The 27,638-nt window shown below is 44.5% G+C and overlaps 2 protein-coding genes across 2 annotated transcripts in view; one reads left to right on the forward strand and one right to left on the reverse strand.

Annotated features, from left to right (window-relative positions):
* efcab6 (EF-hand calcium binding domain 6) overlaps positions 1 to 8,777 on the forward strand; it is a 48,793-nt gene extending 40,016 nt beyond the window's left edge. The window contains exons 27-30 of the mRNA XM_041964417.1: positions 5,978 to 6,161; positions 6,270 to 6,454; positions 7,977 to 8,126; positions 8,655 to 8,777. Of these exons, the coding sequence (XP_041820351.1) occupies positions 5,978 to 6,161; positions 6,270 to 6,454; positions 7,977 to 8,126; positions 8,655 to 8,777 (642 nt within the window). The remainder of the gene's footprint in view (positions 1 to 5,977; positions 6,162 to 6,269; positions 6,455 to 7,976; positions 8,127 to 8,654) is intronic.
* A 6,044-nt stretch (positions 8,778 to 14,821) lies between these two features.
* Positions 14,822 to 27,638, reverse strand: part of mpped1 (metallophosphoesterase domain containing 1) — a 63,999-nt gene continuing 51,182 nt past the window's right edge. The window contains exons 4-6 of the mRNA XM_041964307.1: positions 23,034 to 23,149; positions 18,624 to 18,737; positions 14,822 to 14,940 (exon numbers count right to left, since the gene is read on the reverse strand). Of these exons, the coding sequence (XP_041820241.1) occupies positions 14,822 to 14,940; positions 18,624 to 18,737; positions 23,034 to 23,149 (349 nt within the window). The remainder of the gene's footprint in view (positions 14,941 to 18,623; positions 18,738 to 23,033; positions 23,150 to 27,638) is intronic.

Here is a 27,638-nt window from a genome sequence, read left to right on the forward strand (position 1 = left end):
CTTACTTCAAATTATGTTAAGCACACGCCGATGCAGTCGTGCCAGATTACAAGAGGCAAATTTAAAATTCCTGGCTGATGTTTTAAGGCTGTGGGCACAACATTTTGAGTTTCCTGAGTTGCAAGTGATTCCAAAACTCATCCTGTGTTAAGGGTGTCAATTAGGTGCAACTTCACCAACACTGCAGAATGAAATGGTCAAACTTATTTAGCCTCGTGTCCAAATCATGAGTGCCATTACATTAAGATTCACAGCATTAAATGAAACTGTATCAGAACTAAGTTGAGATGTTTCATGAATCATATGAATTCTATCCTACCCGAATCCACCCCCTACCCGAACAAGGGTCTGTATCCCGCGGAACCTAAGTCTCTGGGTACAGGGCGATCAATCGTGCCCACTCTGCTCAGGTACAGCAAGTTTAAAGCACATTTTGTCAGGTTGTAGAATTAGCTTATCACAAGGCCGGTATACATGGCGGCATAATCAGGTGCTGAGAAGCTTAGCCGCAGGCATTGAGGAGAGAAGGAAGCAGGTGAATTCTGGAAGTTCTAGAAAGGAGAGGTTAGATGTGCAGTTTGTTCGAGAGGGGGAGAAAAATAAAGCTGCTAAGTCAGGGAGAAAGCAGGTAGGTGGCTGCCTGGTAGGGGCTGATGATTGGCAAATGCAGGTCGACTTGGGAGGAAAGCTAGTTGTGCCCCAGGAAATAGTTTATAGTAATCTGAGGCCAGACATTGTCTTATGGTCCATGAGTAAAAAGACTGTATTTTATTGAGTTAACAGTCCCTTGGGAAAATTCAGTGGAGGCAGCTTATGAAAGGAAGAAGACTAAGTATGCAGATTTAAAGACAGAATCTGAGCAGAGGGGATGGAAGACCAGGGTCTGTCCGGTTGAAGTGGGGTGTAGAGGTTTTGTTGCAGGGTCAGCTGTTTCACTGTTGAGGGAGCTGGGAGTGCATGGGCAAAATTTAAGAAAGACAGTGAGGGAGATGTCAGATGAGGCTGCTAGGTCTAGTCAGTGGATATGGATCAGGAGAAATAATAGTAGTTGGGGGGTGAAATAGGGACAGTGAGGGAGGGGGGAGGGGGCAGAGGACATGCATGCCTAACCCGGCAAGAGAAGAGGTTAAAGTCTGAACAAGACACCTCTCCTCTGCTCTGCTTTCCCCGCCCCATCTTCTCGCGCTGCCAATAGGAAGAGAACCAGGAAGTTTAGATAAGGTGGGGGTGTGGCCAGCTAGAGTCTCTCTTTGGGACCATGCGGCCTGTTCAGGTGAGTTTGCGTGGTAAGATACAGAGTTGGCTTGTTTTTTGATCTTTTTGGTTGTTTTCCTGTTTTGTTTGCTTCTTGAAGGAAATGTTAGGGTTTGTTTTCCTGCTCTGTTTGCTTTTTGAAGGAAATGGTAGGGTTTGCTGCTTCTTGAAGGAAATGTTAGAAGAGGCTGTTAAATCTAGTCTGTGGTTTAGGCCTCCACCTTCAGCACCCTCTAAATTTTCCACCCCCTACCCGAACAAGGGTCTGTATCCAATCCCTACTTTCATCTTTTGACTCTACCTCTTTATTTTCCATCCCCTACCCGAACCAGGGTTTGTATTCCCACCCCGCTTTTTCTTGGTGCAGTTGGTGAGAGGCAGGGGTAGATGATGGTAGTGTGGCAATCAGCAGTTACATGTGGCATCTAGGCCTGTGGTAGCATTGTAGCAGCTAACAATAGCTAAAGCGGTGAGAGTACGATAGTATCTTAGCAGTTAGTATTGGTAGCTAGCAATTAACATTAACAGTATAGGTGAATCTAGCTTTATTGTCTTCTTCTGTTCCTCTTAGCAGGTAGCGGTTAGCACGTAACATTAGCTAAATGGTAGCATCGGAACTGTATTGTCTTCTTCTGTTCTTCCTAGCGGTTAGCATTAGCATTAGCAATAGTTAAATGGTAGCATCGGTACTGGCCACTACCTGGAGCATCTCTGGGTCAGTTGAACGTGGCGGTGCTGTTTGGATTGTGTAGGAGCAGTGTGAACTGGCACTAGGGGGGGTGACTCTGGGACGCCGGAGTTCACTGCCTAACCTCCTGGAGGTGTAGTGGGACTAAGTAGGCGAAACACTGTTGAAGGGAGGTTTCCACCTGATGACCCCCAGAGACGTGTTAGGAATCACTGCTCTTTGGCAGGTATAGAGGCAGATTAGAGCGCCAAGGTTCTTCACTGAGAATGAATCCTCTTTTTGAGCACAAGTATCTTGTGTTTAAATTAACTATCCTGAGGAAGCGGTGTAGGTATTATTCACCTGGCCTACTCTGACCATAGTTGTTCTCATAGTTGGTCCTCTGGCTCATGTCCCGGTCAAATGCTTTCCACAGTGAAGGTGGAAATGTGGATCCAGGCTGGACATATGTGTGCTGCATGTCGACAAAGAAATCCTGAAGCACTGGGTCTCAGATGACTGTGTGTCTGGTACATCTGCTGTTGACAAGGGTGTTAAAATTCACCTGAACGGGTGCCAGGGGCAGGTAACCCAGGCCCTTCTGGGCAACAGCAGCCAGATGATGGTGTTTGAAACGGACCAGCCAGTGCCAGTTGTTGCACCCTCTTCTGCAGATCTTCATTGAAATGGAAGAAGCATCATCCGTTAATGAATGCAGTGGCTCTGTCTCAGCGGCTGTCTTCATGGCATTCTTGTAGTTGAAAACAAGTAGAGGGTGCCAGCGGTGGGGGGGTTTCACATACCTGTTCACTTGAAAGCTTGCCTGTCATGCCCAGTTCTGTGTTGCTCCATGAGCACACGCTCATTTTCATAATCTTCATTCAGGGAGTGTATATGATCGTTGGTTTGTTAGCTATTACGAGTACACTTTCTCACCAGAAATTGTTGACATGTAGCGTTTTCTATCGTTGCTATTGGAATTACTCTGGACTCTTTTGCTGAAACCACATGGCATGCTTGTTTGATTTGTTTTTGCGTTGTGTAGGTACCTGAGCTATTATGTTATTTGTGTTATTTGAAGTAACTGATGGTGTTCTTTCATTAAAAAACGTAGATTTTTGAGCATCAACTTGGCTTCAAATCCTGCCGCACTTCCTGGAGTGCCCCAGTGATGACGAATTTCTCCTTACTTTTCTTGGGCTTTCTGACTGACTGGGCCCAGCCTCCAGAGCCAGCCCATTCTCATCGTTGTGTTGTTGGTGTATTTGGGGCGTTCAGGAACGGTTTTGGGTTGTCTGCAGTAGGTGGGCTTCACTCTTAGCTGGCTTACAGGATGTAGACAGGGTCATCAAACCTGACTTTGTCTATCAAGATTCTCATCCATCCAGGTCGTAGTACTTCTCATCACCCCAGGACCCACCCATTGTAGTCCACTGACCCATTAACACCATGCCCATGTGACCTTAAAGACTCACATGATAGCTAGGCGGGTCTATGATCCTGCAATAAACACCTGAGACTACCCGCCAGTCGGTTAGAACTGAAGAAGCCTCTTGGATGAAAGGCGAAACGTCTTCTAGAACACATCCTTTGTATACTTGTGGGATCTTATAATTCTGACTGAACAGGCTGTGTCGTGCTGGCATAAAATCCCCAAACCAAGAATCAGAAAGATAAAAAAAAATCTCCAGGGTTGTATCTTATGCATTCTGTCAGAAGCTACTGGATAACTTATATGCTGAGGAGGCTTTGCAGCCATAACATTATACACCTTATTCGCTGATACTGACGTTTCCCAATCTGATAACACAGTGTAGCTATTGCACATTTCAATGTGAGACTGGGTTGGTCGTGAGCAAGATCTAAATGTGGATTCTCTTCTCCGGCAAACACTTCTATATCCAAGTCATTGTTGGTATCCATAATAAAAGACTCCTGGCCAGTGGCGTGCACAGACTTTTTGAAGGGCAGGGGCGAAAAGGAAAAAAAGGGCACATATACGCTATATGTGCCCTTTTTTTCCTTTTTGCCCCTCGCCACTGAAGAGGATACTTTAGCATGCGTTTTGGCGTCCAAGAGGGCACTTAAGCACGTGTTTTGGCTCCCAGGGGACACTTTAGCGCTCGTTTTGGTGTCCAAAAGTGTCATGACCCGTGCCATGCACGCCGGGTTTTGTTTAGTGTTTTCTTTGTTCATGTTCATTTCTCTGTTCTACTCTGTGTATTCCTAATGTCTTAGTCTTTAGTCATGCCACATTTTATGTAAGAGTTTTTGTATTGTCTTGCCACATTGTGTTTGTACATTGGTTAAGTTTCCCATTGTGTCCTGTCTTTGCCTGGTTTCGGTTACTTCCTGTTTTATTTTGAAGGTTCATGTCATGTCTGATGTGTTTCACCTGTGTCTCATTAGTGTTCCTCCCTAGTGTATTTAAGTCTGTGTCTTCCCCTTTGTCCTTGTCGGGTCGTCGTCAACACTACCTTGTCTATGTCTCTTGCCAAGCCCATGTATTCTTGTAGCCCATTATTCCTTGATATAGCCCTAGCCTGTAAGTGAGTGTTCTTTGTTGTTTTTCTTTGTTCATGTCTGTGCCGTGGATTGTGTGATTGTCTCCTTGGTTTATCTCTGTCCTTTGTTTGCCACAGTTCCCGTAAGTTTGTTTCTTGTCTTGTTCTTGTCTTTGTTCCTGTTTAGGCCTTGTTTTATGTTAGTGCTCCACCATCCTTGTGTTGTCTGCGTTAGTTGAGTTTCCAACCCATAGTCCTTTCCTGATATTTGTTTGTAACCTTAATAATCTAGTTTCCATTTTCCTTTCATAGTTAGAGCCTTGCCGATTTGTTTGCCTCTTGTAAGAGTGATTTTCTGTTTGACTACTTTTGTTATTTAGATTTTAGTTTCTCCATTTTCTAGGAAGATATTTTGAGTTGTTTTTCATATCTAGTTCTTTCAGTTGGTCGGTTCCCTTTTTTCATAGCCCTTTGTGCTTTCCTCCTTCAGGAGCGTTTTTGGTTTTCTAGTTTTGTAGCCGTAGTGTTTTAGTTTTGTCATGTTTCATGTATGTGTGTTCTTGCATTGTCTTAGTCATGCCATGTTTTATGTTAACATCAGTTGCTAGTCTCGTCTGTGTCCTAAGTGTCTTGTTCCAAGTTAGTTCTTGTGTTTTCCCCGAGATTTGGTTTATGTTGAATTAGTTTTGTGTTTAATAAATTCATTTATTAATTGGAATCCATAGTCTACGTCCCCTTTGTTTGTCTGCATTTGGGTTCAACCCTTAGTTCCCCTGTTAGTTCCCCTCCTAGTTTCCCCTTAAGTCCCCACCCTCCTGACAAAAAGGGCACTTTAGCGTGCGTTTTGGCTCCCAGGGGGACACTTAGCACGCGTTTTGGCGTCCAAGAGGGCAGTTTAGCACGCGTTTTGGCGTCCAAGAGGGCAGTTTAGCACGCGTTTTGGCGTCCAAGAGGCCCCCCCCCGGCCTTCGATGACTACATCATCCACGGCTGCTGTGATAGGAGGCAGGGCTTCTGGTCTGGTTCTGATCTGGCCCTTTGCATTCAGGATCTGACTGATTGAAACCTTGGAACTCGTTCTCTATTCCGTCTTCTCACAGGCTGCAAGATGTCAGCTGACCTTCACCATGCGTGTAGTAGGGGGTATAGACTTTATATATAATTTTCAACTATTAACTACAACTTTCCTCCACGATATCTTGGCACCACCCTTGTGTGAGAACGTTTCAGATAAACTGGATACAAACGCAGGCTATAGAGAAGAGATCACATCTTAGTATTTACACATGCTCGTCTTTGAAGCAGCTGTTTTGTTTGTCGCCTTATAACTACAGTCTTGACCCAGCACTGTCCGAGAAAATGTTTTCCTAAAGAGCACTCTCAAAGTTATTTGCTGATCGTGCCAAGAGACCGATAAAGTGTCACTAAAAAGTGTGTGTGGGGGTGGCAAACTTAAGATTACTACACTTTTCTGTAGTAGTAGTAGTTTCATATCTAGTTTTCTGTGCAGTTGTGCAGGCCCTCTCCTGACCTCCCCTCTTTCCTCTCTCAGTCGGCCCCCCAGTGCACCTCCAGGCGTCCTGCCTCAGTGGGGAGGCCGGGAACAGGAAGCCCGCTGGGCAGCGTGGAGAGGAGGCTGCGTGGGGCGGTGCAGCGCTGCTGGAGGGAGATCCAGAGGAACTGTACCAAGGAGGATCCTCAGCAAGAGGGACACATCAGCGCTGCCTCTTTCCTGGGTGAGCAGCGAACTCCAGACAATCACACTGTACATGACACTGAGCTATTCCTTCTGCCTGCTACAGTACACGCTGATGTGCATGCTAATGACTGACGGCGTGTTACAGACATCCTCCGATCTCTCGGCATCGATTTGACTCGGGAGCAGCTCGTGCAGCTGGCCGTGAAGTTTGACATCATGAATAATGGCTGTGTTTCATATCACAACTTCCTCCGTCACTTCCTCCTGAACCTAAAGCCAGCAGAGGCCAAGAGGGCGTTTGAGCGACGTGAACTCCCTCTTCCTGTTACGGTAATAGGGACAGATTTTTTTTTTATTCTGCAATTCAATGCCTGCATGAAATAAACTCTTGTGAGACAGTTAAAGTCTCCCAGATGTATCTAATGTGCTTTAGCAAACTGGAATATTTTTTATTCTGCTACATACAGATGTGTTTTGTAAATCACACGTCCTGTGCTCCTTAAAGAAACACAGAGAGAATCCACAGCTGTGTATTCTTGATTTCCTGGTGTCATCATGGCACCTTCAGCTTGTGCATATCCAAGAGACAACCATTGTTAGTCTGTGAGACAGCTAACCTCTTTAAATATTGTCATTTAATGAATAAGCCTTTCCTGAAAGACATTTTTGACATGTTTGTAGGAACAGCACATGACTGGAAGAATTTGCGAACGCTTTATGGAAACATTTTCGTTTGTCAAGTCCCACACATTTGGCGCAAATAAACATAGGCAAACTGTTTTGTAAAAAACAATCCAACCCTTTCATCAGCTCTTCAATGATTCTGTGCAGGTGCAGGAAAGTTAAGCTGTACACTGTACATGTTGGTCTAGTCTGCTGTAAAGTTTCATATTCGCCTTCCGCAAACATGTGACCAAAAACAACAGTGACACTGTAGATCAGTCATTAATCAATAATAAGAACCACTTCTGGGCCGTCCCGTACCTCATGATGCATGTTAGCATTTGAACATGTACTTTTCCCTCAGGTATCCGGTGTGAAGACAGTCATCACAGTTGGACTTTAGCGTGAAATTGGGACACACAGTGTGTACTTTCAGCGACACATCCCCATGCTGAGCAGCACATTAGCACATTTCAAATTAACTCTGCAGCCCTTCTCCTTTCCTCTCTTTAAGGTCTGATCTATTGTAGTTTTATTGGCTGCGAGTTTAAATTAGGTTACAGTAAAGTGTGGGGGGGGGTGGCTCTGGAATGTGAGGGGGCGGTGATGGGCGACGGCGGGTTGCCAGATTGTGTAAACTCAGCGGGGACCTCCCACCCTCAGGCTCTCGACTATCGCCTCCCATGACAAGCAAATTGGGCGAGTTTGGTGATTTGCAGTGCTTTTTTTGGCATGGGGAGGTGTATATGAAGCTTTGAACAATGACACACGGGTGGGCACGTTCTAAAAGGACTCCCGCTGAGCGACTAAGCCGAGCCCCAAGCTTCAACGGAGCGTGTGGGTGAGGGCCTAATCTGGCAACCCACGAGCTGCAACCTTCCAAACCAACTTTTGAATCACAAAGACCTGCATTGTCTCAGCCGAACCCACCATCTGTGTAAAATTGCAGAGACCCCCTGCATCTTAACTGATTCGATGGTGTGTCTGTAGACGAGTTTACAGACAAAACCTCTTTATCTGATCACAGAACAAAAAACACTTTGTTTGTTCTGAGTCTCAGCTTGCGAAGAAGTGAAATATTACCGATAATGTGGGTGCTCTCACCTCGATTTGTTGTTTTCTTTCTTCCTGCTCGTGTGTTCGTGTTCGGGCCTCGTACTCTTTGGTCTGATGGTCTGCTCCGGTTCAGACGAGCCAGGGGGTTCTGAGCAAAGACTGTGTGAAGGTCATGCTGAGGATCTACGGCGTGGTGCGCTCCTCCTGGACCTCCGTCAGACGCCGCTTCCTGACGGCTGACCGCACCCGCGCGGGAACTGTCTCCGTGCAGGACTTCAGGAAGGTGAGATCAGTCACAGCGCTCCACCCTGCAGGGCTCCACCTGCTCTGCTGCATCCGGGCGATGTCACTCAACGATAAACAGATTTTTTCTGAATTATTGATGCGACCGTTTGAGCTCCACTTGTGTCTCTTCTATCAAAATGTCAGAAAGAGAACGATGGAGAGTGACTGCAAATCCATGCAGCTCAAGCTTGCAAGCTTGCACAGCCACACACGCGCACACACACATACACACACACACCTGTTCACTTGACAGCCAATCAGTAATTTTAATTGTTCAATTAAGCTGAAGGTTGAAACAAGACTGTGCTGACATTTTGGCCCAGGAGAACAGCAGCTGACACTCCTGTTCTATTGTCCCTGCCATTTGCCTGCTGTACAATTTATTGAAGACAACACTCCCTGAGCTAATCGATAGAAACAATTAGCAACCTGGCTCAGGATGACATCTCCTAAGCCCCCACCTAATACACAAGGACACACACGTATGTGCACACATGCTCCAACTTTTGCTGTTGTCGCCCTGCAGGTGCTGCGTCATTTCAGCGTCCATCTCTCAGAGGAGGAGTTCTTCCACCTCAGCTCTTATTTTGATGCCAACACCACAGGGAAGATCTGCTACAACAGCTTCCTCTGGGCTTTTCTTCACTGACCTTCATTCACATGCCTACAGCCGGCTCAGAAAGCTTGGCTGAGTGGGACTGGGCAAAACGGGCAGCTGCCCCGAGGCTCCACACACTCACATTACTTTGTTTCATTAAGTTCAAATGGTGAAAACGGTGAGCGCCTTTCAGTTCTGTATGTCTGCCTCATGATAAATCCCCTGAAAACTTATTTCTCTATAATATTAAACATTCACTAAATAGCAGCCCTGATCAGATCAGATCAGTATCTTTTGGAATTACATCCATTCTGGAAATTCAGCACTTGAGATTTATGTTCATTGCCAACACAGGAAATGGTGTTCTCTTTAAGTAGCTGGGTGAAAAGTAAGGAAGTGGAGGTGGTGAACAGGTGTGTAGCACATCTGGTTTCACAAATGAAAGCCTTCATAAACTGAATTCTTTTTATTCATCACAACGGAATGATTCCCTGATCAATTCGAGCGTGGTTGCCTTGAGCAGACATTGTCGAAGCAAGAATTTTAAAAGCTTTGGCACTAGATATAAATGTAATCTGTGGTTTTGCACAGTTGAGTTTAATAGTCCAAACTCTTGTTTATGAGGACTGAGTGAGTGCCGTCTGATCAGATTTCATCGACAGTGCTGGCAACATAAGCACAACCCCCACAACTGTCATCACGCTTTGATTTAAATGTTGCCAAACTGATTGGCTCGTGAAGATGGGTGACATCATCTTTTTCCAACTAAACCCCACCCACTTTAAACCTGACACAGACAATGCATTCATGTACAACTCAAGGGAAAAAGATGATTGAGAAAAAAAAGGTTTCAGGGCCTTTGAAGGGCTGTTTCTCCCACATAGCTAGCTAGCTGTCTAGTGGTAGCTAGCCAGCTATGTGGGATGATGGTGTTCCCATTCCTACTCCCACCTATTAAGCTCTGATTGATCAATTGTTTCCCTAAACGAAGGAAAAAAACTGTCAATAGGCACAACCCCAAACCAACAAGTTGATTCCAGAAAAGTTGGGATGCTGTGCAAAACATAAATCAATCAGTGCAAAGACAATATATTTAATGTTTGAGCTCATCAGCTTCATTGATTTTTGTAAATATCTGCTTATTCTAAATTTGATGCAGCAACATGTTTCAAACAAGTTGGGACAGAAGCAACTAAAGACTGGGAAAGATGTGGAACGCTCCAAAAACACCTGTTTGGATCATTCCACAGGTAAACAGGTTGATTGGTAACAGGTGATAGCATCATGATTGGGTATGAAAGGAGCATCCTAGAAAGGCTCAGTCGTTCAAAAGCGAGGATGGAGCGAGGTTCACCATCCTAACTTTGTCGGAGCTGTATTTGAATCACTAAACAAATCTTCAGAGATCTGGAATCAGGCAGGCAACAGAGCACGCCTCAGACCACAACCAGCAGTGATCTCGACTGGCTTGTGCATCAAGGACTACTTTTAATACCTTTCATACACCCCCATTAATATTACACTTACATGCTGCATATTCATTCATAATAAATCTCTGTGCAAAATCATCACAAACTAATACGGGAAGGGGGTGGGGGAATTGGGCTCACGGCTCATTTTTGCCCCGGGCCCCTTGGTAGCTCAATCTGGCAGCGGCACGACAAATAAATCCATTTAGGGAATAGATCACTGAAAAACATGAAAACATAAAAATTAACAAGTAGAGATTGATAAATGATTTGAGAGTTTCTGGCTGTGTTCTCACCCTTCTCTCTGCTGCCTGACTGTTTGACACAGATTTGTGTTCCAAAGCCAATCTAATAAAGTGTCGTTTTAATGATGCAGGCGACGGGAAGCACTGGGTGCATCTTTTGTTCGGATGGGGAGTGTGAAGTGAGATTGATGACAAGGAGATAGAGGGGATGTCTATCATTCATTCAGAGAAAAACGCTACAGCAGCAAGATACACAGTGGCACTCAGAGGGGAGACAAAAGTGTGGAGAGCTGGGAATCATTATCTGAGGAAGCTGAGAGCGGGAGGAGCAGATGGAAATGGAAAAGGGATGATCAGAACTGAGGAAGAGAGCTCAGTACTGTGGTTGGAGAGGCAGACTGAGAGAAAAGAGGGAGGGAGCTAGAGGAAGACAAGAGTATATGAAAGCTAGTCTGCGAATAAATTACCCAGTCTCCCCTGGGATTACTAATGTAATTATTTGAACGAGGGTTCTCATTAGAATGTGCAGAGGTGTGGAAGACCTGCGGAACAAAATGGGAGACAGAGACGGAGCGGTGAGGGTTTAGCGGCTGGAAATTAACTCGCTGCTCTGGGCTCTATAGTTGATACAAGACACAGATACCTTTGATTGGGAAAAAAAAGGGAAGATCCAGGATGAGAAAAGTTTCCTCGTCACTTCTAATTTTCCCTTTTCCTCGAGAATAAGACATAATGGAGAGGACGGACAAAAGGGAAGCGCCAGGATGGAAATAAGGAAGCATGATCCAGTGGTCACAGATAAGGTTTTTATTCAATCAGTGAATAATCTCTCAGAACCAGCAGAATCCTTATGGTTTTAAGAAAGAAAGGTACTTTACATTTTTAGAGTTGTCTCCGGGAGCAACACAGTCAAATTTTGCAGCTGTTGGGTCTTCATTTTCTTGTTTTACAGTTTAAAAAAAATGGAAAAGTCCCCAACAACAGTGGCAAAATACAATACCATATGAACACTTTCGTTCCAAAATGCTATACATCCGTTTAAAAAAGGCCTGAAGTTCATAAACATCCAGTATTTTTGAAATATAGATGCGCCAGCCAGTAAAAATGTTAGCAAGGACACAACTTACTAACAATCCCTTAAAAAGTACCACCGCAATCTGCTTTCAAGTCCCCGCTGTCAATCACTCTGCCTGTGTAGGCGTCCCTTTTCTCAAACAGTACATATCTCATTTTGGAACAAAACTCTTCATATGCAGATTGTCTGAGTAGCAGAAGTCATTAACTCCTTTAAGCATGCCTCAAGAAATAAATCAAGAAATAGTACAGCACTTTTTTTTTTTTTCTTGGAAAAAACAGGAAACACATAACACGGCTATTGAAGCGGAAGAGCATCAAAGTGAGACATCTAAATGAGGACTGGAACTGGAGAGTCGGACCAAACAGACAGCGTTTCATGAAACTTAGAGATGAAAGTCCCTCCCATCTTTTGGTTTTAAATAGTTCTCTTTATTCCTTCCTTGGAAAAAATGTCCTTCTGAGACACAAATTAATTTTGTGTTTTAATTGAAACTAAAACACAAATACAACATTCAAGCTTTTACTAACCCTGATCTAAAGTCTCCCCACTTCACTCCTAAAATCCTGCTTCGTCGAAGAGGATGGTAGTGATATATTGTGCCAGCGTTCAGCAAAGAGCCATCACTTGTTCCTCTGGTCCAACAAAACAAATTAGTGAAGTGGTGCAACTGTTTCCTACAAACAGCGAAGGTGTTGAGCACAGATAGTTCGTCCTTGCTTTACGAGACAGTACATCCTCAAACACCTGATAATGGTTGAAAGGGTATAATCCCTCCCTTTCCTTGCATGCTTTTAATGTGAAACATCTGCAGGAAGTGTTGAGCTCCATCAGCAGCGATGGAAAGAAAAGGCCGAGTAGTAACCCTATCACAATAAATGATTGAGAACACGTTACTCTTCACCAGACATTAGCCAGTAGCTGTCAATAAACCTGCCATTGTCTCTGGACTTCACTGGTGCTTCCACCTGCTTCCTCCAGCAGCGTAATAACTAGTGAAAGCTGCATTCATCCTACAGTATTTCACTTTTTGGAGCCTTGTTTTGTGCTGATGAGAGTGAGGCTAACAAGCAATATCTCTTAAATAGTTTTAGTGCTTCAGCAATTTGACACAGGCCACATTTTGAAAAGGGCTGCAAAAGAATTATCCACAAGTCTGCTGGAAAGCAAGTTAGGAAATGAAGGTATTTCCTGATTGTATGGGTGTGATATTATTGGAGATAGGGACAGTGTGGAAAGGATTGTCCTTGTGATTGTTTCGTCTGGGGACCGTGTTATCAGACCCTCAGCTCACCCGTCAGATCGGCATGTCCTCAATGTCTCAGACTCCCAGATTTACAAATTAAGTGCCAGTCAAATTAGCAAATATGATTTATCTATTTGCTTCTATTGTATTAAGCTACGCTGCCCATTTTCTTTACCGCCTGTGCACCATGTCTTCAACTTCATCTTAATTCTAAGCTGAATCCTAACCCTAAATGTGCCCCTTTAACGAGTGAGGATCAGTCAAAATGTCCTCAATTGAAGGGCCCGCGTGTCAAACATTAGCATAATACGTACAGACGCTCAGGCATCAGTGTGCATGCTCTAACAAGTGCACCCACCTCCCACCATTATCCACAGACATGGGCTCCTTGGTGAGCAGTTCTGCTGCTCCTTCCTCTTACGCCCATTTAGGAACATTAAGACATCAGCCGGCACAATGAATGCTGATGCGCTGAAGAAGCGAGAGAGAAGCGGGAAGTAAACTGCAGCCTCGGGGAACGCTCATACATAATGTCGGAGAGCAGGGAGATCAAAGTGTGACGTGGTCTTGTTATGCTAAGCACATTCAGACTCTCACTGAGAATGGCCTTATTCAGAAAATAGAGCAAAGGGGGAAAAAAACCCAAAAGCACTTTTTTTTTTTAAACACAGACAAACCGCGTAAGGACATGAAAGAGTTAATAATCACCAAATGGGGCAGAGAAGCTTCACAGAGAAGAAAATACCATAATAAGCATTTACATTAATAAGAAATAGACCAAAGGAAATGTAACAACCACAAATTTCCGGACACAAATATTAACAAGTTTTTTTTTTTAAAGCATAGCAACAACTTGGAAATCTTCAAGAAAAACGTCAAGTATTTTTTTTTCTTTACATTGACAGAGAACATTTACATAGACCAGTTACAGTACATGTAATTACAGCTTTATTCCTCTTGAAAAAGGATAAAATGTTCCATCTCTCCCACGAACGACACGAGGGAGGACCCTTGAAACCACCGCCGCCGCTCAAAGGCCGAGTTAGCACGACTGTCGGGAAGCAGCGTTAGCATGTAGCACCTTTACGTTGTGGGTCACCTGTCCAAAAAGCCCGACCTCCCAGTCCTGGCTACAAAGATGAGCTAGTCGTTCACAGCATGAAGGGTAGAGGGGCTGGGAAAAATGACGAAAAAGAAGAGAAGAGCTGCATGGAAGGAGGAGTGGAGAGGGAAAAAAGGGGGGAATGTGCTGGATGTGGTTTCCTCTGCGGCCTCCTCTCGACCGGTTAAGAGGCTTATGAGGGCTGTAATGAGGCCCAGGGGAGCGGTGTCAACATGTTTGACACCCCGACTCTCACACAGCCCGTGGCGGAGACCTCTCGCTGCCCTCACACACTCGCTTTGATCTCACACACACACACATACACTGGCGAAGAAAAAAAAAACGCACTCCAGCATGCTCGGGGCCCGAGGACGGGAGGGAAACAGCAGGAAGATAAGAGGGGTGGCAGAAAGAGAGGGGAAGAAATGAGGAGAAAGATGAGAAATTAATGCTTCAAAGTGGGAGGGAGAAAAGTTCTGCTGCAATCCCCCTGGCAAATGTTCCGCTGAGTCGGGGCTCAGCCGAGACTCTCCTGTGGATGAGGCGCTGGGTTTCACGCAAGCCCAAATGTTTACCGTTCGTTTAGATGAAGCGAGAAGGGCCAGCGGGGACGGGGGATGTCTCTTTTGTCTCTCTGAGGGCCGCATCAGATTGTCAGTGCAGTAAAAGAGGACAGAGAAATGTCCAGTTGTCTCTCCACTCGTCCATTTGTCTGCTTTGAGACTCAGTGTTCAGATGAAGTAATGATGGCGCGTAAAACAACATTAAGAGCGCGAGGGAACGTCCACCCCCCCCCCTCTCCGTCCGCTCCGTCTCCAGGCGTATAACGTATGTCATGTTAAACGCATACCTGCATTATATTTACAAATTCGGTCCGCTCTGCTCACCGACCTCACCTGCCCCTCTTGACTCCTTTCTCCTGATTGGCGGGAGGGGTTTTGGGGCGAGCTTCCTCTAGTCATGTGGCCCTGGGGTTCGGAAGGTCAATGACGATGGGTGCGTTCATGGGTAGGAAGTTGACGGTGCAGGCCGAGGCATTGACGAACGTTGTGGTGCCGTCGGTCATCATGCCGTAACCTGGGTAACAGCGAGAAAGGTGGAGTCCTCAGTGAATCAGCTCAGTCTTTAAAGAAGCTGCAGCAAGTCAACACACACCCTCTCATCTCATTCAGTTCTTCAAACTAGCCACCTTTTGCTTTGATGACACTACTGACATTACCTTAACCAGCACCATGAGGTAGTCACCTGGCATGCTCTTCAGGCCATCATTACTTTTAAAACTTCAAGAACTTGGAATGTATCTTCATCTGATGAAACAGGCTCATGAGGCCAAGAGATGCCTCTACTGCATTTAAGATAGTTACAGTTACCCGCCTCAGAACTGGCCAATTAACAGCACCTCAGATTAGACGCACATAAACGCTTTAGAGTTCAAGTCAGACTCATCTCAACATCAGCTGTACGGAGAAGACGTGGGAATCTTTGGGTCCAACCGCCTTTGTGTGTCTTTGTGAGACGCAGAGAAGGTGAACGGATGGTATCTGGTGTGATGGTGTGGGACTGCTCTGCTGGTGACGCTCTTGCTGATTTATTAAAAATTCAAGACACACTCCAGCAGCGTGGCTGCCACGGCGTTCTGCAGTCATGTGTCTTCCCATCTGGTTTGCTTCTCAGCAGGTCAGTGACCCAAAACACACCTCCAGGCTCTGTGTGAGCATTTAGAACGACGGTGGAGTGCTGCATCTGATGACCTGACCCCCACAATCACGCAGCCCGAACCCAGTAGAGACGGTTTGGGATGAGTCGGGCCGCCAAAGCTGCCAACAAATGCTCAGCGTATATGGGAACCATTCCAGGCGACTACCTCCCGAAGCTGGTTGAGAGAATGCCAACACTGTGCAAAGCTGTCATCAAAGCAAAAGGTGGCTACTTTGTTTTTGTTTCCCCCAAACCTCCATATGTGTTGTTCCATAGTTTTCTCAGTATTCATCTACAGTGGAGTGTAACGACAGAAATAAAGAAAAACCATTGGAGGTGAAGATGTGTCCAAACCTTTGATTGGTCCAACAGTGGTCCAATTAGGTGAAATACATGTATTCAGAAAAGGAGAAAGCCTTTCTTGTACCTCTGAATACAAACACCTTTAAATACATGTTGCATGAACCTAAACACAGAATTTTCAGCGGTGCAGTTTTTCTTTTATTATACTGATGCAACACTTCAATGCAATCCCTTAAATAAATAAGAATAAAAATGGATTTTTTACTGCTTGCTATTGAAATTTAGCCGCCCCAGAATGGATGCAAATCCTCAGTAAATATTCCCCAAAACATGATGAAATGATCAAATTAAATCAGAGGACGCGCTGAGTCCACTGTCAATCAGATGGGAATCAGAATAAATACACAAACACAGAGGTAATCTCTCGGATGTGCAAACGAGAAACAGCAGAGTTATAAGCACTTCGTATCGCGGCGCATCTTCATCATCTCTACAAAGTGAGAATCCAGTTTGAGCAAATGTATTCACCAGAGTGTGACACTAACCGCTACAGTTACAAAAAAAATCTCTGCCCAAAAGGCACTTTGGATCAGCGTTTCTTCCAAATGGCGGATGTGAAAGTGTGACCATTTTGTCAAGCATAAGCTAGCAACCATCTCTCAAAAAGTACTACAATTTAACTTTGCACTCTCAGTGTCTTTCTGAGTGTAGGTGGCACTTTCACCATCTCTTGGAACAGAGCTCTGAGTCTGTGTTGGTCCTTTCGGATTTGGAATACATGAATACAAAACACAGCGTGGATCTTTTCTGCCTTTCTCTCACATTAGTTCTCACATTAATGAAGAGAGCTGCTTTCAGCCTGTTTCTCCTCTTAGAAAATCTGATCTAGTTTCTAATCTGGTTCTCTCTGATGGGGGACCGCTGCTCCGCGGGCGCAGCACTGACCTGATAACCCCGAAAAAAGCAATCCTCGGTCCAGGGAGACGGCCTCTCTGCCCTCGCTGGCCTGGATGAAATGCTGATAGGGATGTGGCAGCTCAGCTATTCTCTAATATACACTTAAATCATTCCCCTCAGGAGAGCCATTGCGCAGTATCTCTATATTCTCTCGGTTGCATGGCAGGAATTGAATTCTCAGTCAATCTAATTAACTTGAAAAGATTGAGCTGAAGGGAGAGATCATGCAATGTGCTCTGATCTACATGACATGGCGTTTCATTTACTTGTGCTATGTGACTGGCTGATTTACATAATAAAGCAAATGTTTAGGTGCTGAGATATGAAAATGTGTGGAAAGTAACTGCCCCTGCAGAATGTGAATGTAAGGTGGACAAGCACGCATACTGTCATTTAGATTCTTCCTCACAAATTCAGGCCATCTGGATTCACGAGAGCCTAATTTTTTTTTGTAAATAGAAAAGGGGTGGAAACATTTATATTTAGAGTACATACCTGACTACAAACACGTCATATGTGGGCATGTAACTGATGATAAATGACGGGTAAGTTTGCTGATTTGCTGATGTGATAGGTCAAAGGGTCAAAGCACAGTTTTAGATAAGAAGAGAGCTTGATCACCCTGAGAACTGAACCCAGGACCTTTGAATCCGCAGGTGAGGTGGCTTACAGCTGCTTTGTCATGTGCACATTTTCAGGGAACAAAATGAAAGTGGCCAAACAGGAGTTTTATGGCGTAGCTGTCGAATAGCACTTTTTATTAGGAAGCGAGAGAACTGACCGGGAAGTATCGAGCTCAAATTCTCCGACACAGAAGTTCGTCTTTCAAGAAAAAGGGATATAAGATGTTTTTAGCCGGATGATGAGACCCACGGGCAGCTCGTCATAGCTTCTGATGAAGCAGTGCAGTGAGGAGAGGAGACGAGCGAAGCCCGAATGCTGATCTGCTGTCAGTGCTGACAGACTCACAGTCTGCAGTGCACTTCATGCATTCACTGATAAACCACAGAACTGCAGACTAACATTAGACTTCATGATCAAAGACAGTCTTAATAACACGTCAACACTTCTATCCATATTCTCACGCTCCCTATATCTCTTTCTCTCTCTGCGGCGAGTTTGCATCACACTTTTTTCATGAATTGATGGTTTTTATAATGCCTGGTTTTGCAGGGTGCTGCAGCCCCCTCAGCGCCCCTACTTCCCACGTCCATTGCTTTTTTATTTTAATTCCAACCCTGGTAATGAAGTAATAGTTTTCACTGGGTTGTCCACATTTCTGAAACCACACAGCAGGACTGCAAGGGGGCGAATGTGCTTTTTGTAGACTATCTATGTATCTACATCTTCATATTTAATGTTTGATCCAAAACTGAGCAAAAATGAAAATGTCTACATACACCTGAGCACCGTTCGACACAAATAAATGTCTGTGTCAGTTTTGGTAGCATCTGAGTAAAGACTTGTGGAGATATAGATTTCTTGCATTTCTTGAAAAACAGCGCAGCAGAGGTCCGGTACGACGTCGGTCCGCCTTCAAAATGTCACACACCTTGTGTGTGTGCACTAAAAAACTGAATTTAAATCAAGAAAATATGAATTTAAAGCACATGAATTTAGTTTTTTCTTGCATGGTATTTTTGCATGCAAAATGCAGATATAATAAAAAAAACATCATTAACTGTGACAGCAGGTTGTTTGAAAAAAAGGCCGTGTATGAAAACCGTGTGCTTTGATTGTCACGGGCGCCTCGGTTGCAATGCGTGTGTGCGTTAAAGTGTTTCACCAGCACATGCACGTACCTTCATGAATGTGTCCGAACACATGTAGCTTAGGCTGCACTCTCCTCTGGACTGTGTTGAGCAGCTCCATGCACCCGACGCGCTGCATCTTTTTTGGGACCCAGTCCAGGAAACCTGCACAGGAGAGGCAGTGGTAAGCAGAACATCATAGCTGTGTGTCATATGTTTTAGTGGGCAGGCGCCGGAGGTCCTCTAAGTGTTGCAATTTAATGCCTTTATCCCAAATCGCTGTTATGAAGGTGTGTGGTATGACCCACAGCCAAATGTGCTCAGCATGCAAGCAAGTCCTCTCTTTGCTACATAAACCGGCAGTTATGCAGTGATGAGTCTGTTAGGATCATTTCAGAGTTGCATCTAACAGCCACCAGTGTGATGTTTGATAGTGCTGGGTTGATTTTCTGTGTTTCCATTCTGTAATGCGTCTCCGTGGTTATAAATTTCATCTCCCTTCAAAAAGCGATACATCACATTTGAGAACGAAGCTCTCCATTTCAGACTCCTTGTTTAATGGCAAACTGCACATCGCAGCACAAAAAAATGAGTCTTAGAGAGCAGCCATAGAAAATAAAGATCAATCACAGCCACACACAGATGCAGACTTCACAGTGTGTGTGACAAGGATGAAGCACGGAGTGTATATGATTTAGTGTCTGCTCGGCGAGGAGGGATGCTGCTGATGCTGAGTCAATAAAAGCATCAAGTCGGAGAAATAAAATGACTGAGGAGCTCGTGCCTCCATCTTCCCTGCCTTCTGTCGCTCAGCCCAGACTGGAATAACAAAGTAAACACAAAGGAAAGGAGGAAAAAAGATTGAAGTAAACAACAGAACAAACATTAAAAAAAAAGTTTAAAAAATCTCTTATGTGTATTTTGTCCAACCAACAGTCCAAAACTAAAAAAGCGTAGAAAATTAGGACATGTTCGTCCTCTGGGCTGGTCTCATGCCTCGGCCTGCCCATTAGATTTTATAATAAGAGTCCAGAAAGTTCTGTCTTTGCAGCTGTGGATAAATGTGTATGGAGGAGAAGATGTAGAGTCTGGGATTCCTCTTCTGATCAACTCGCCTCTAAGACGACAAATAAAAACAACCATGAAACAGTTTCAAGGTGAAGATGTCAGGTCATGGTGCAGCCAAGGAGGCTTGATTCAAGGGCAGCTGGACTTCAGAGAGAATTCAAGGCTTAAATCTTAAAGGGCAAGTCCAAGTCCAAGTCAAGTCCCAAGTCTTTAAGGACAAGTCCAAAACAAGTCTCAAGCCCTCAAGGGCAAGTTCAGGTCAAGTCCCAAGTCTTTAAGGACAAGTCCAAACCAAGTCTCAAGCCTTTAAGGACAAGTCCAAGTGAGGTCCCAAGTCTTTAACGACAAGTCCAAAGCCAGTCTCAAGCCTTCAAGGACAAGTTTAAGTCAGGTTCCTAGTCTTTAAGGACAAGTCCAAAACAAGTCTCAAGCCCTCAAGGGCAAGTCCAAGTCAGGTCCCCAGTCTTTAAGGACAAGTCCAAGTCAAGTCTCAAGCCTTCAGGGACAAGTTCGTCAAGTCTCAAGCCTTTAAGGACAAGTCCATGTCAAGTTCCAAGTATTTAACGGCAAGTCCAAAGCAAGTCTTAAGCCTTCAAGGACAAGGCCAAACCAAGTCTTCAAGCTGTTGTTTCTCAAGTGAGTCAAGTCTCATGGCAGATGTGCCCAAATTGAGCCATATGTCCTCATTTTGGTGATTCAAGTCCACCTCGAGTCTCGAGTCTCCACCCCAGTCTACGAATTTGGTTGGATGAAGTTTTTTCCACATTTGAACAGCAGTGTGAATTAAAACTGAAAGTGACAGTCTTAGCCCCAGGCCAAAACTTTTCAAAAGGGTTTGCTTGTGACGAGCGAGCGGCAGCACGCCATGATTTCGCAGCTTAAGCAGATCTTCAACGAAGCGAAAGAAAAGACAGAGAAAGCGAAAAGACTCTCCGGGGATGACTTCACATTCTTTACACATTTTTTATCTTTTACTACCAAACAGAGGTCTAAAAATCTCACTCAAGGCAAAGTTAATGGACCCTCTCATTCTCAACACAGACATAAAAACCTCCACGTTCTCAGATGGCAGTGAATCAGTCTGCTACAGTCTGACTACTTTGTCCTCTAAATGCATCCACCTGTAAAAAAACCTGCACTTTCAGTTGAGTTTAGGTAGAAAATGCCTTAAAACTGGGAGTGTATTCTTTACAAGCCTTGGGAGACGGCGGAAGTGAAGTGAGAAGTTACGAGGGCTTTTTGTGTCTCGGGGTATTTTGCTCTAATGTGCCGCTTGTTTCAAAGCAGCTGCTGCTTTGGGCACCGGGCCTGTTTTCCTCTTTTTGTCTCACTTTCTCTCTTCCTCTCGCTGCTGTTAACTTCTTCCTCACAGCCAGATAAAGAGGCCATATTTTTCCTCTCTAGCCCCCGATCTGCCGCTTTATCGCGCCTCATAAAAGACGGGCGCTTTTGTCGCAGTGCGAAACGACATCTTGCTCTCGCTCCCTTTCCTTCACCTCCTTGTCCATCATTCGTTTCCCTCTTTTTAAGAGTGTCTGCGAAGTGGATGTCTCCTCTTGGCCTCTGGCGCTTTAAAGGATCCACTTCATCGTCCACACTTTTGTCTTCTGTTCCCTTTTTCCTTGATCCTCCTTTCTTTCTCATGCCATTCCCTCCAGTCCTGCTTTCTCTCTCTCTCTCTCTGTCTCATGCATTAGTAGCCTGCTGTAGCTGCTCCATATGCCGGTGGCTTATGAGCAGATAGCTGGAGACACTTCGCTAAGCTGAATGGAAAATAAACGGCGGCGTTCGCAGCCGAGACGCAGGCACAGAAATCAATCACACACACTCGTCTGAGCACCGCAGCTGCAGCGGGAGATGAGGTGTGAAAGTGTGTGCGTGGAGCGGGCGTCGGGGGGGGGGGAGTGTGTGCGCACGTGTGTTTACGTGTGTGAGACAAAGACGTGTTTGTGTTTGTTCAGACGCTTGCCATGTTTGTGTGTGTGTGTGTGTGTGTGTGTGTGTAAGGATGAAAGGTGATCACTAAGAAGGCTAATGATCTGCTCTGAAGGTAAAGTGTGTTTTCAGGACTGGACCGCGTGAGTCATCTCTCTGATTCCTTTCACCCTTTATTCATCCACTCAATACGACAGTGATTCATCAGCGCCACTTCCACTGCTCTCTTTCATTCCAGAGGAAAATAAACCATTGACAGAGTGTGCTGGTGGTGTGTGAGTGTCTGTGTGGAAAAGCTGTAGATACCACGGACATCACACCACAGCACACACCTGTATGAGGTTTGTGTGCTTTGAATCAGTGTGTTCATTCACATACTGCAGTGTGTGCTCTGTCAGTGCTCCGTCTCTCCTTTCACTGACATCCCCCAAATATAAAACATGATGGATGACTGAATAAATAAATACACACCATAAAGTTTCACACCCAATCATGATACTATCACCTGTTACCAATCAAACTATTTACCTGTGGACAGGTGTTTTTGGAGCGTTCCACAACTTTCCCAGCTTTTTGTTGCTCCTGTCCCAACTTATGAACCTGATGAGGTCAAACATTAAATACTGTCTTTGTGCTGTTTTCATTTGACTACATGTCAAAAAGGATGTTTTGCACAGCATCCAAACTTTTTTTCAGAATTTGGTTTGTATCAGTGTAACAGGCTGGAGTGTGTGTTTGCACAGTGCGTCAATTTTGCTGGGAAAATTCTCAGTTTCTGAAGACCAGGTAGACGTAGTCCAAATGGCAGTTACAGGAAGGTTGTAGTGCAGAAAAGAAATGTTGATTAAGCCCGTATAGAAGAGGAAATCATCGGATTAGCTGCGTTAATGAGCACAGTGTCTCATTGGACAGAAGGTTTTCATTGGTTTTCACCAAACTTGAATTTGAACCGAGAACCTCACATTTGAAACCCCTGACTATGACCCTGCATATTTGCATGTGCAGACTTACGTATATTTGTAGGGTTTCCACTTGTGTCTTAGTGGTGCTTTTCTGTGTGCGTTCATGCACTGTGTTTGTGTGTGACTCTGGGTGAGCACAGATGCTTGAATTGATGCACCTGTGTGTGTATAAACTGATCTTACATGTGCACGTATGCATTTCTTGTTCCTTACCTGCATGGATGGAGTAGTGAGGGTGGGTGTGTGTGTGTGTACATATATCTAATTACTGCATACACATGTGCACTTTTAGATGTAGTTTGGAGCATGGATATGTGTGAATAAACAGCTGCAACAACCTGCATTCATTGTATTCATATGTATGTATACATAATTGAAACATGTGCAGAACATCCTTATATGTGTTCTTATGTGAGCTCATGCATATGAATCTACACAGCTGTGTGTGTGTGTGTGTGTGTGTGTGTTTGTAAGTGTGCTGTAATGTGTGTCTTACCCAGTGGGGGGCAGTGTGTGACCAGGATGTCCGTGTTGTCTGGGACCTGGTTCCATTTGTCCAGCAGAGCTTGACCCCGCGGCAGGTTGAACCCCCAGCCGTAGTACCAGGGCTGCCTGCAGACACACACACACACACACACAAACACACACACAAAGACAGAGAAAAAAACAGTTTGGTTAATACACTGTCAGACATTCAGACAAGATGATGTAGAATGCTTTGAATCTGGAATTCATCTGGCAGCAGCTGGCAGATGTTACACACCTCACTCTCTCTTTTCCTGACTCATAACCTTCACATTAATTATACTGATGATTGAAATGAGACAGGATTTGAAGGTAACGCAGAACATGAGACCTCTTCAGTCCACTGGCACGTGTGGCAGCGATCACGCCGAGAGCTCAAACCAAACAGCAGAACATAATGCCCAACCTGCACCGCTCATAACTACAGCGCAGCGTGAAGTAGATCCTCATCTCCACCATACTGGCAGTTCACTGTATGAGTATTTGCTCTGAGTAGGACACGTGTCCATGATGGGTAATCAATTTCTAATACATAAGATGAAATGTCCTAAATCAAGACAACGTTGCTTGTTTTGTGTCTGACAAGATACGTCTTCTTAGTTTCAATGGGCATTTCATTTCATTTGTTTTAAGCTATGTCTCCATCATTATTTCAGTAAGATATTATAACTCGTCACAGAGATTTTATTACTGGTTCTGAGAAACTTCCAGAATCCTAAAGCTGTTAGATCGACGCTGACAAGCACAGACAAATGTACATGTTTTCAGCCTGGCTGCTCCTCTTTTAAGATAACTTCAGGTTCTTGGAGATTAGGTATTTATCCTTGATTTAAAAATCTTGGTAAGTGAAATATTTCCCTCATTTTATTGCGTGTTTTTCTTGCTTTTGAGGGCTGAGTTTTTGCAGAACATACTTGTGTGGACTTTATAATTTGGAGTTTTTGCTGACACTGCTGATTCAACCGGACAGTCGTGATGAGTCAGTCTTCGGATGAGGGTTGAGTATAATCACTCTACAGATGCAGTGTTTCTGTGTTTTCACCATGTGCAACTTTTTGCCACTTGTAGCAAATATTAGCTGTCTTCTGCTGCCTTCAAATCTCTTCTCTGACCCTGTTCCTCTTTTCTTAACAGGACTTAATTGTGCTTTTCTAAATGTAATTTGCCGCCTGGAGCGATTCATGAGGCAAAAGCTGCAGGAAGGCGAGACAGAGAGCAAAGATCAGAAATCCGGCCTGACCTCTCACTCCTCAGTTTTCAAAGAACACAAACAACCGTCAGCCGTCGTCTTCATAGCGTCTAAACATGCGGTTTGACCTTTAAGATGAGAAGCTATGAAGAGAAGTCGTCTAGCGGGGAGGACGGGGGGGTTTGGGGCGAGCAGAAAGCTACATTAAACATCTCCTTGATCACAGTCGCACCCTGGAACGCTCCACGACAGGAAGACGAGGAGAGAAGAAGACGAGGAGAGCCTTGATGGCTGGGGCCCGTGTCCCTTTGCTTTGATAGGGGACGCCTCGGCCGTGAGTGACGGAGAAGAAATTAACATGTCACTTACAATCTGTACTCCGATCCATCTTCCTCTCCAACACGCCGCACGTGTGTGTGAGTGCAACCGTAGGCGACGACGTCCGCCGCTGCCGCCTTTTTTGAAATTGCCGAGTGCAGTCACTCGAAACGCCAACTTTATCGCCACGGCCGCGGCCCGACGCGTCTGTGCTCAGTGGAACATCAGATGAGGATTTTTTAGAATAATTTCCGGAGTGTGTACGTGTGTGTGTGTGTGTGTGTGTGTGTGTGTGTGTATCTGACATGCTTGGGGGCTTCAAAGACAGATGGGGAGACAGAAAGACAGGCCTGAAGATAGGAAGAAATATCTGTCACACACACACACACACACACACACACACACACACACACACAGGCTCCTTGTCTTTCTCTCTAATTAAGAAAGCTAAAAATGGCGACTCGGAGGTCACCAGCGCAGGGAGGGGTGGTCAAGCACATGTGGCAGTGCATCATGGGAGAGCGTCCTATTTCAGCTGGAGTGAACACGATTAAAATTCCATCACTTCCTGAACATCAGAGACTAAACATTTCTGACGAATGATCCGCCGCAGCCCATGAACACAATTTCAATAATTTACACAGCGAATATTAAAACATTTAGACTGGCCTCAGCATATTAATAGGGCCTGTGGAATGTAATATTGATGTCCATCTTAACATGGACGTCTCAATTAAAATGAAATGAGCCCAGCGGTGTGATTGATGCTCCTGATTCTCTCGGTGTGAACGGAGGGATGAAGAGAGGGCAAAAGAGGAGAGGAGCGGCGGTAAAGAGGTTTCTTCCAATAATGACCAGCGGACGGAGATTCCTCCCAACAGAGCGATAGATAAGCAAAGAGAAAGATTCATGAGGACGGGGGGAGCAAGGGATGAGCCGCTCGGATGGATGGATGGAGCGGTTCAAGCCGACTTAAATGACCACATTGTACTTTTGGTTTTATTAACTACAAATCATGCACATTTTAAATTATTCACCAGCGCTCTCCAAAGCACATTCAGTATTTAGATTGATTTCTTATCCTCCAGGGAGGATGAGATGAATGGATGAAGGTCCATCGACTTGAATATACTCACACACTGTTCCTGCGACGGCAGCATCACTCACGTATTTAAATCTTTAAACCAGCTGTTGATGTTTACCTGAAGGGCAGCCTCTTGTGAAGCTCTTGCCGGATAGGAACATGCATCTTTGAACTGTGGCCATGATCTTTCCATAACCTCAGCCAGTAGCCTCTTAAGCATGACCATGAAGTGTTTCCTGAACTATTAGTTTTGGTTGCCTAAACTTAAAGGTACCCTGTGTGAAGTACATTTACTTGAGTACTGTACTGAAGTCCATTTTCTGACTATCTGCACTTTACATGACTTTCATCTTTAATTTCTTTTTAGGAAACTTAGGATTTTTACTCCACTACATTAGAAAGACAAATATTGTACTTTGTACTCTTTGCTTTGATGTCTGTCGTTTGATGAATTTTCTTGTCTATAAATGTGATAGGCCATCCGCTGTGTTCATCACAGGAGAATAAGCAAAGAGAACTACCGTAAAGTACAAGTTCAAAGTGCATACTGTGTTTTTTGAAAATCTCAGTTTGAACTCGGTGGTGGTAATGATGGCTACGGCAGATAAAGATGACGATTCTCGATTGACGATGGCCACGTCTGCAGTCCATGTTTGAAGAAATGAAGATAGATTTGTATAATTTTTAATGTTTGCTCTCTTTACAGCACACAAACTTCACTTCACTGCCCAAAATATGATGTCCAACCTGTAGGCATATCTGCCTGTGCTTGGAGAAGATGTAGTTTTTATGTTGTGGCTGGACAAATCAAAGGACTATGGATTTACCTGCAAACTTGTTGTCATAATGGGACTTGGTCCACTGCTGATGCATGCATGCATGCTACTGTAGCTAGCAATGCCAAGTTGACATTACTGACGAAAGGCCTTTGAGAAATATGTGTTTTAAAGTACTATTTGTAGAGCGGTGTACCAAACCCATTAATCAGGCCCCAGGACTAAATTACCAAAGACCGTAGCACTGATAATCTCCAGCTCCAGCTTCTTTAATCCTTACTTTCGAAATTCTGGGCGTAGTTTATTATGACGCTGCAGCCTCTCACCTGCTCTCTGACGCGGCAGAGCTACACATGTATTGGAGTAATATTTGACCAGCAGCATCCATACTGTGACTCAAGTAATGGGTTTGTGTACGCACGTTTGTTGGACCTCAAAGATGCATTTTAGTGAGTAACACCCAATGCAAACATTACATTTGTGCACTTACAAGAAAACACAACAGCTAACATCATCATGACTTTAACCACAGAGGATGTTGATCAGAAAACACGAGTGGTTTTATGGGATATTTTATCTGCTGACCAACTGCGAAATACTGAGAGGTGTTTCTAATATTCTGTCCACCTGAGAGCATACATAAGCAGCTAAACAGCAGCACACACTGCATCCTCCATCCATCCTCCTCATCAGGAAGTTGAATCAACACCTCTCTACCGTGCTAACATCCCATATTTGTGAAGCTATCGCTGTGCAGAAGAGACTGATCTGTGAAAAGGATCACAAAATAATGTGACTAGCAACTGAAAACAATATTGATTGTCAAAGCATTCTTGGAGGCACTCACACAGCGCTTAACTGCATCCCCGTGAAACGATGATATACAGTGACTGACAAAAAAAACAAAGAATGACGACATTAACTGTGATGCATTTGCCATCTGCGACAAGTTCGGCAATAACGTTATGGATGCACTGTTTGTAGTTAATGGGCTAAAACAGGTGGTACAGTCCTTTAATACATGCATCTGTGATGAGCAATGTTGCCGTTGAGTTCCTGTCAAAACTTCTGAAAACATGCTTTCTCAAACTGAAAACCGTCTTTTTAATTTTTTAGAGGGCGCATGTCATAAAAAAATCATTACCTCATGTCAACCACCTAAAGCAGTGCTGAGCCAGTCTATCATTTTGTCAAGCGAGGATTACGCTA

This window comes from Chelmon rostratus, chromosome 22 (assembly GCF_017976325.1).
Source record: "Chelmon rostratus isolate fCheRos1 chromosome 22, fCheRos1.pri, whole genome shotgun sequence".
NCBI lineage: Eukaryota > Metazoa > Chordata > Actinopteri > Chaetodontiformes > Chaetodontidae > Chelmon > Chelmon rostratus.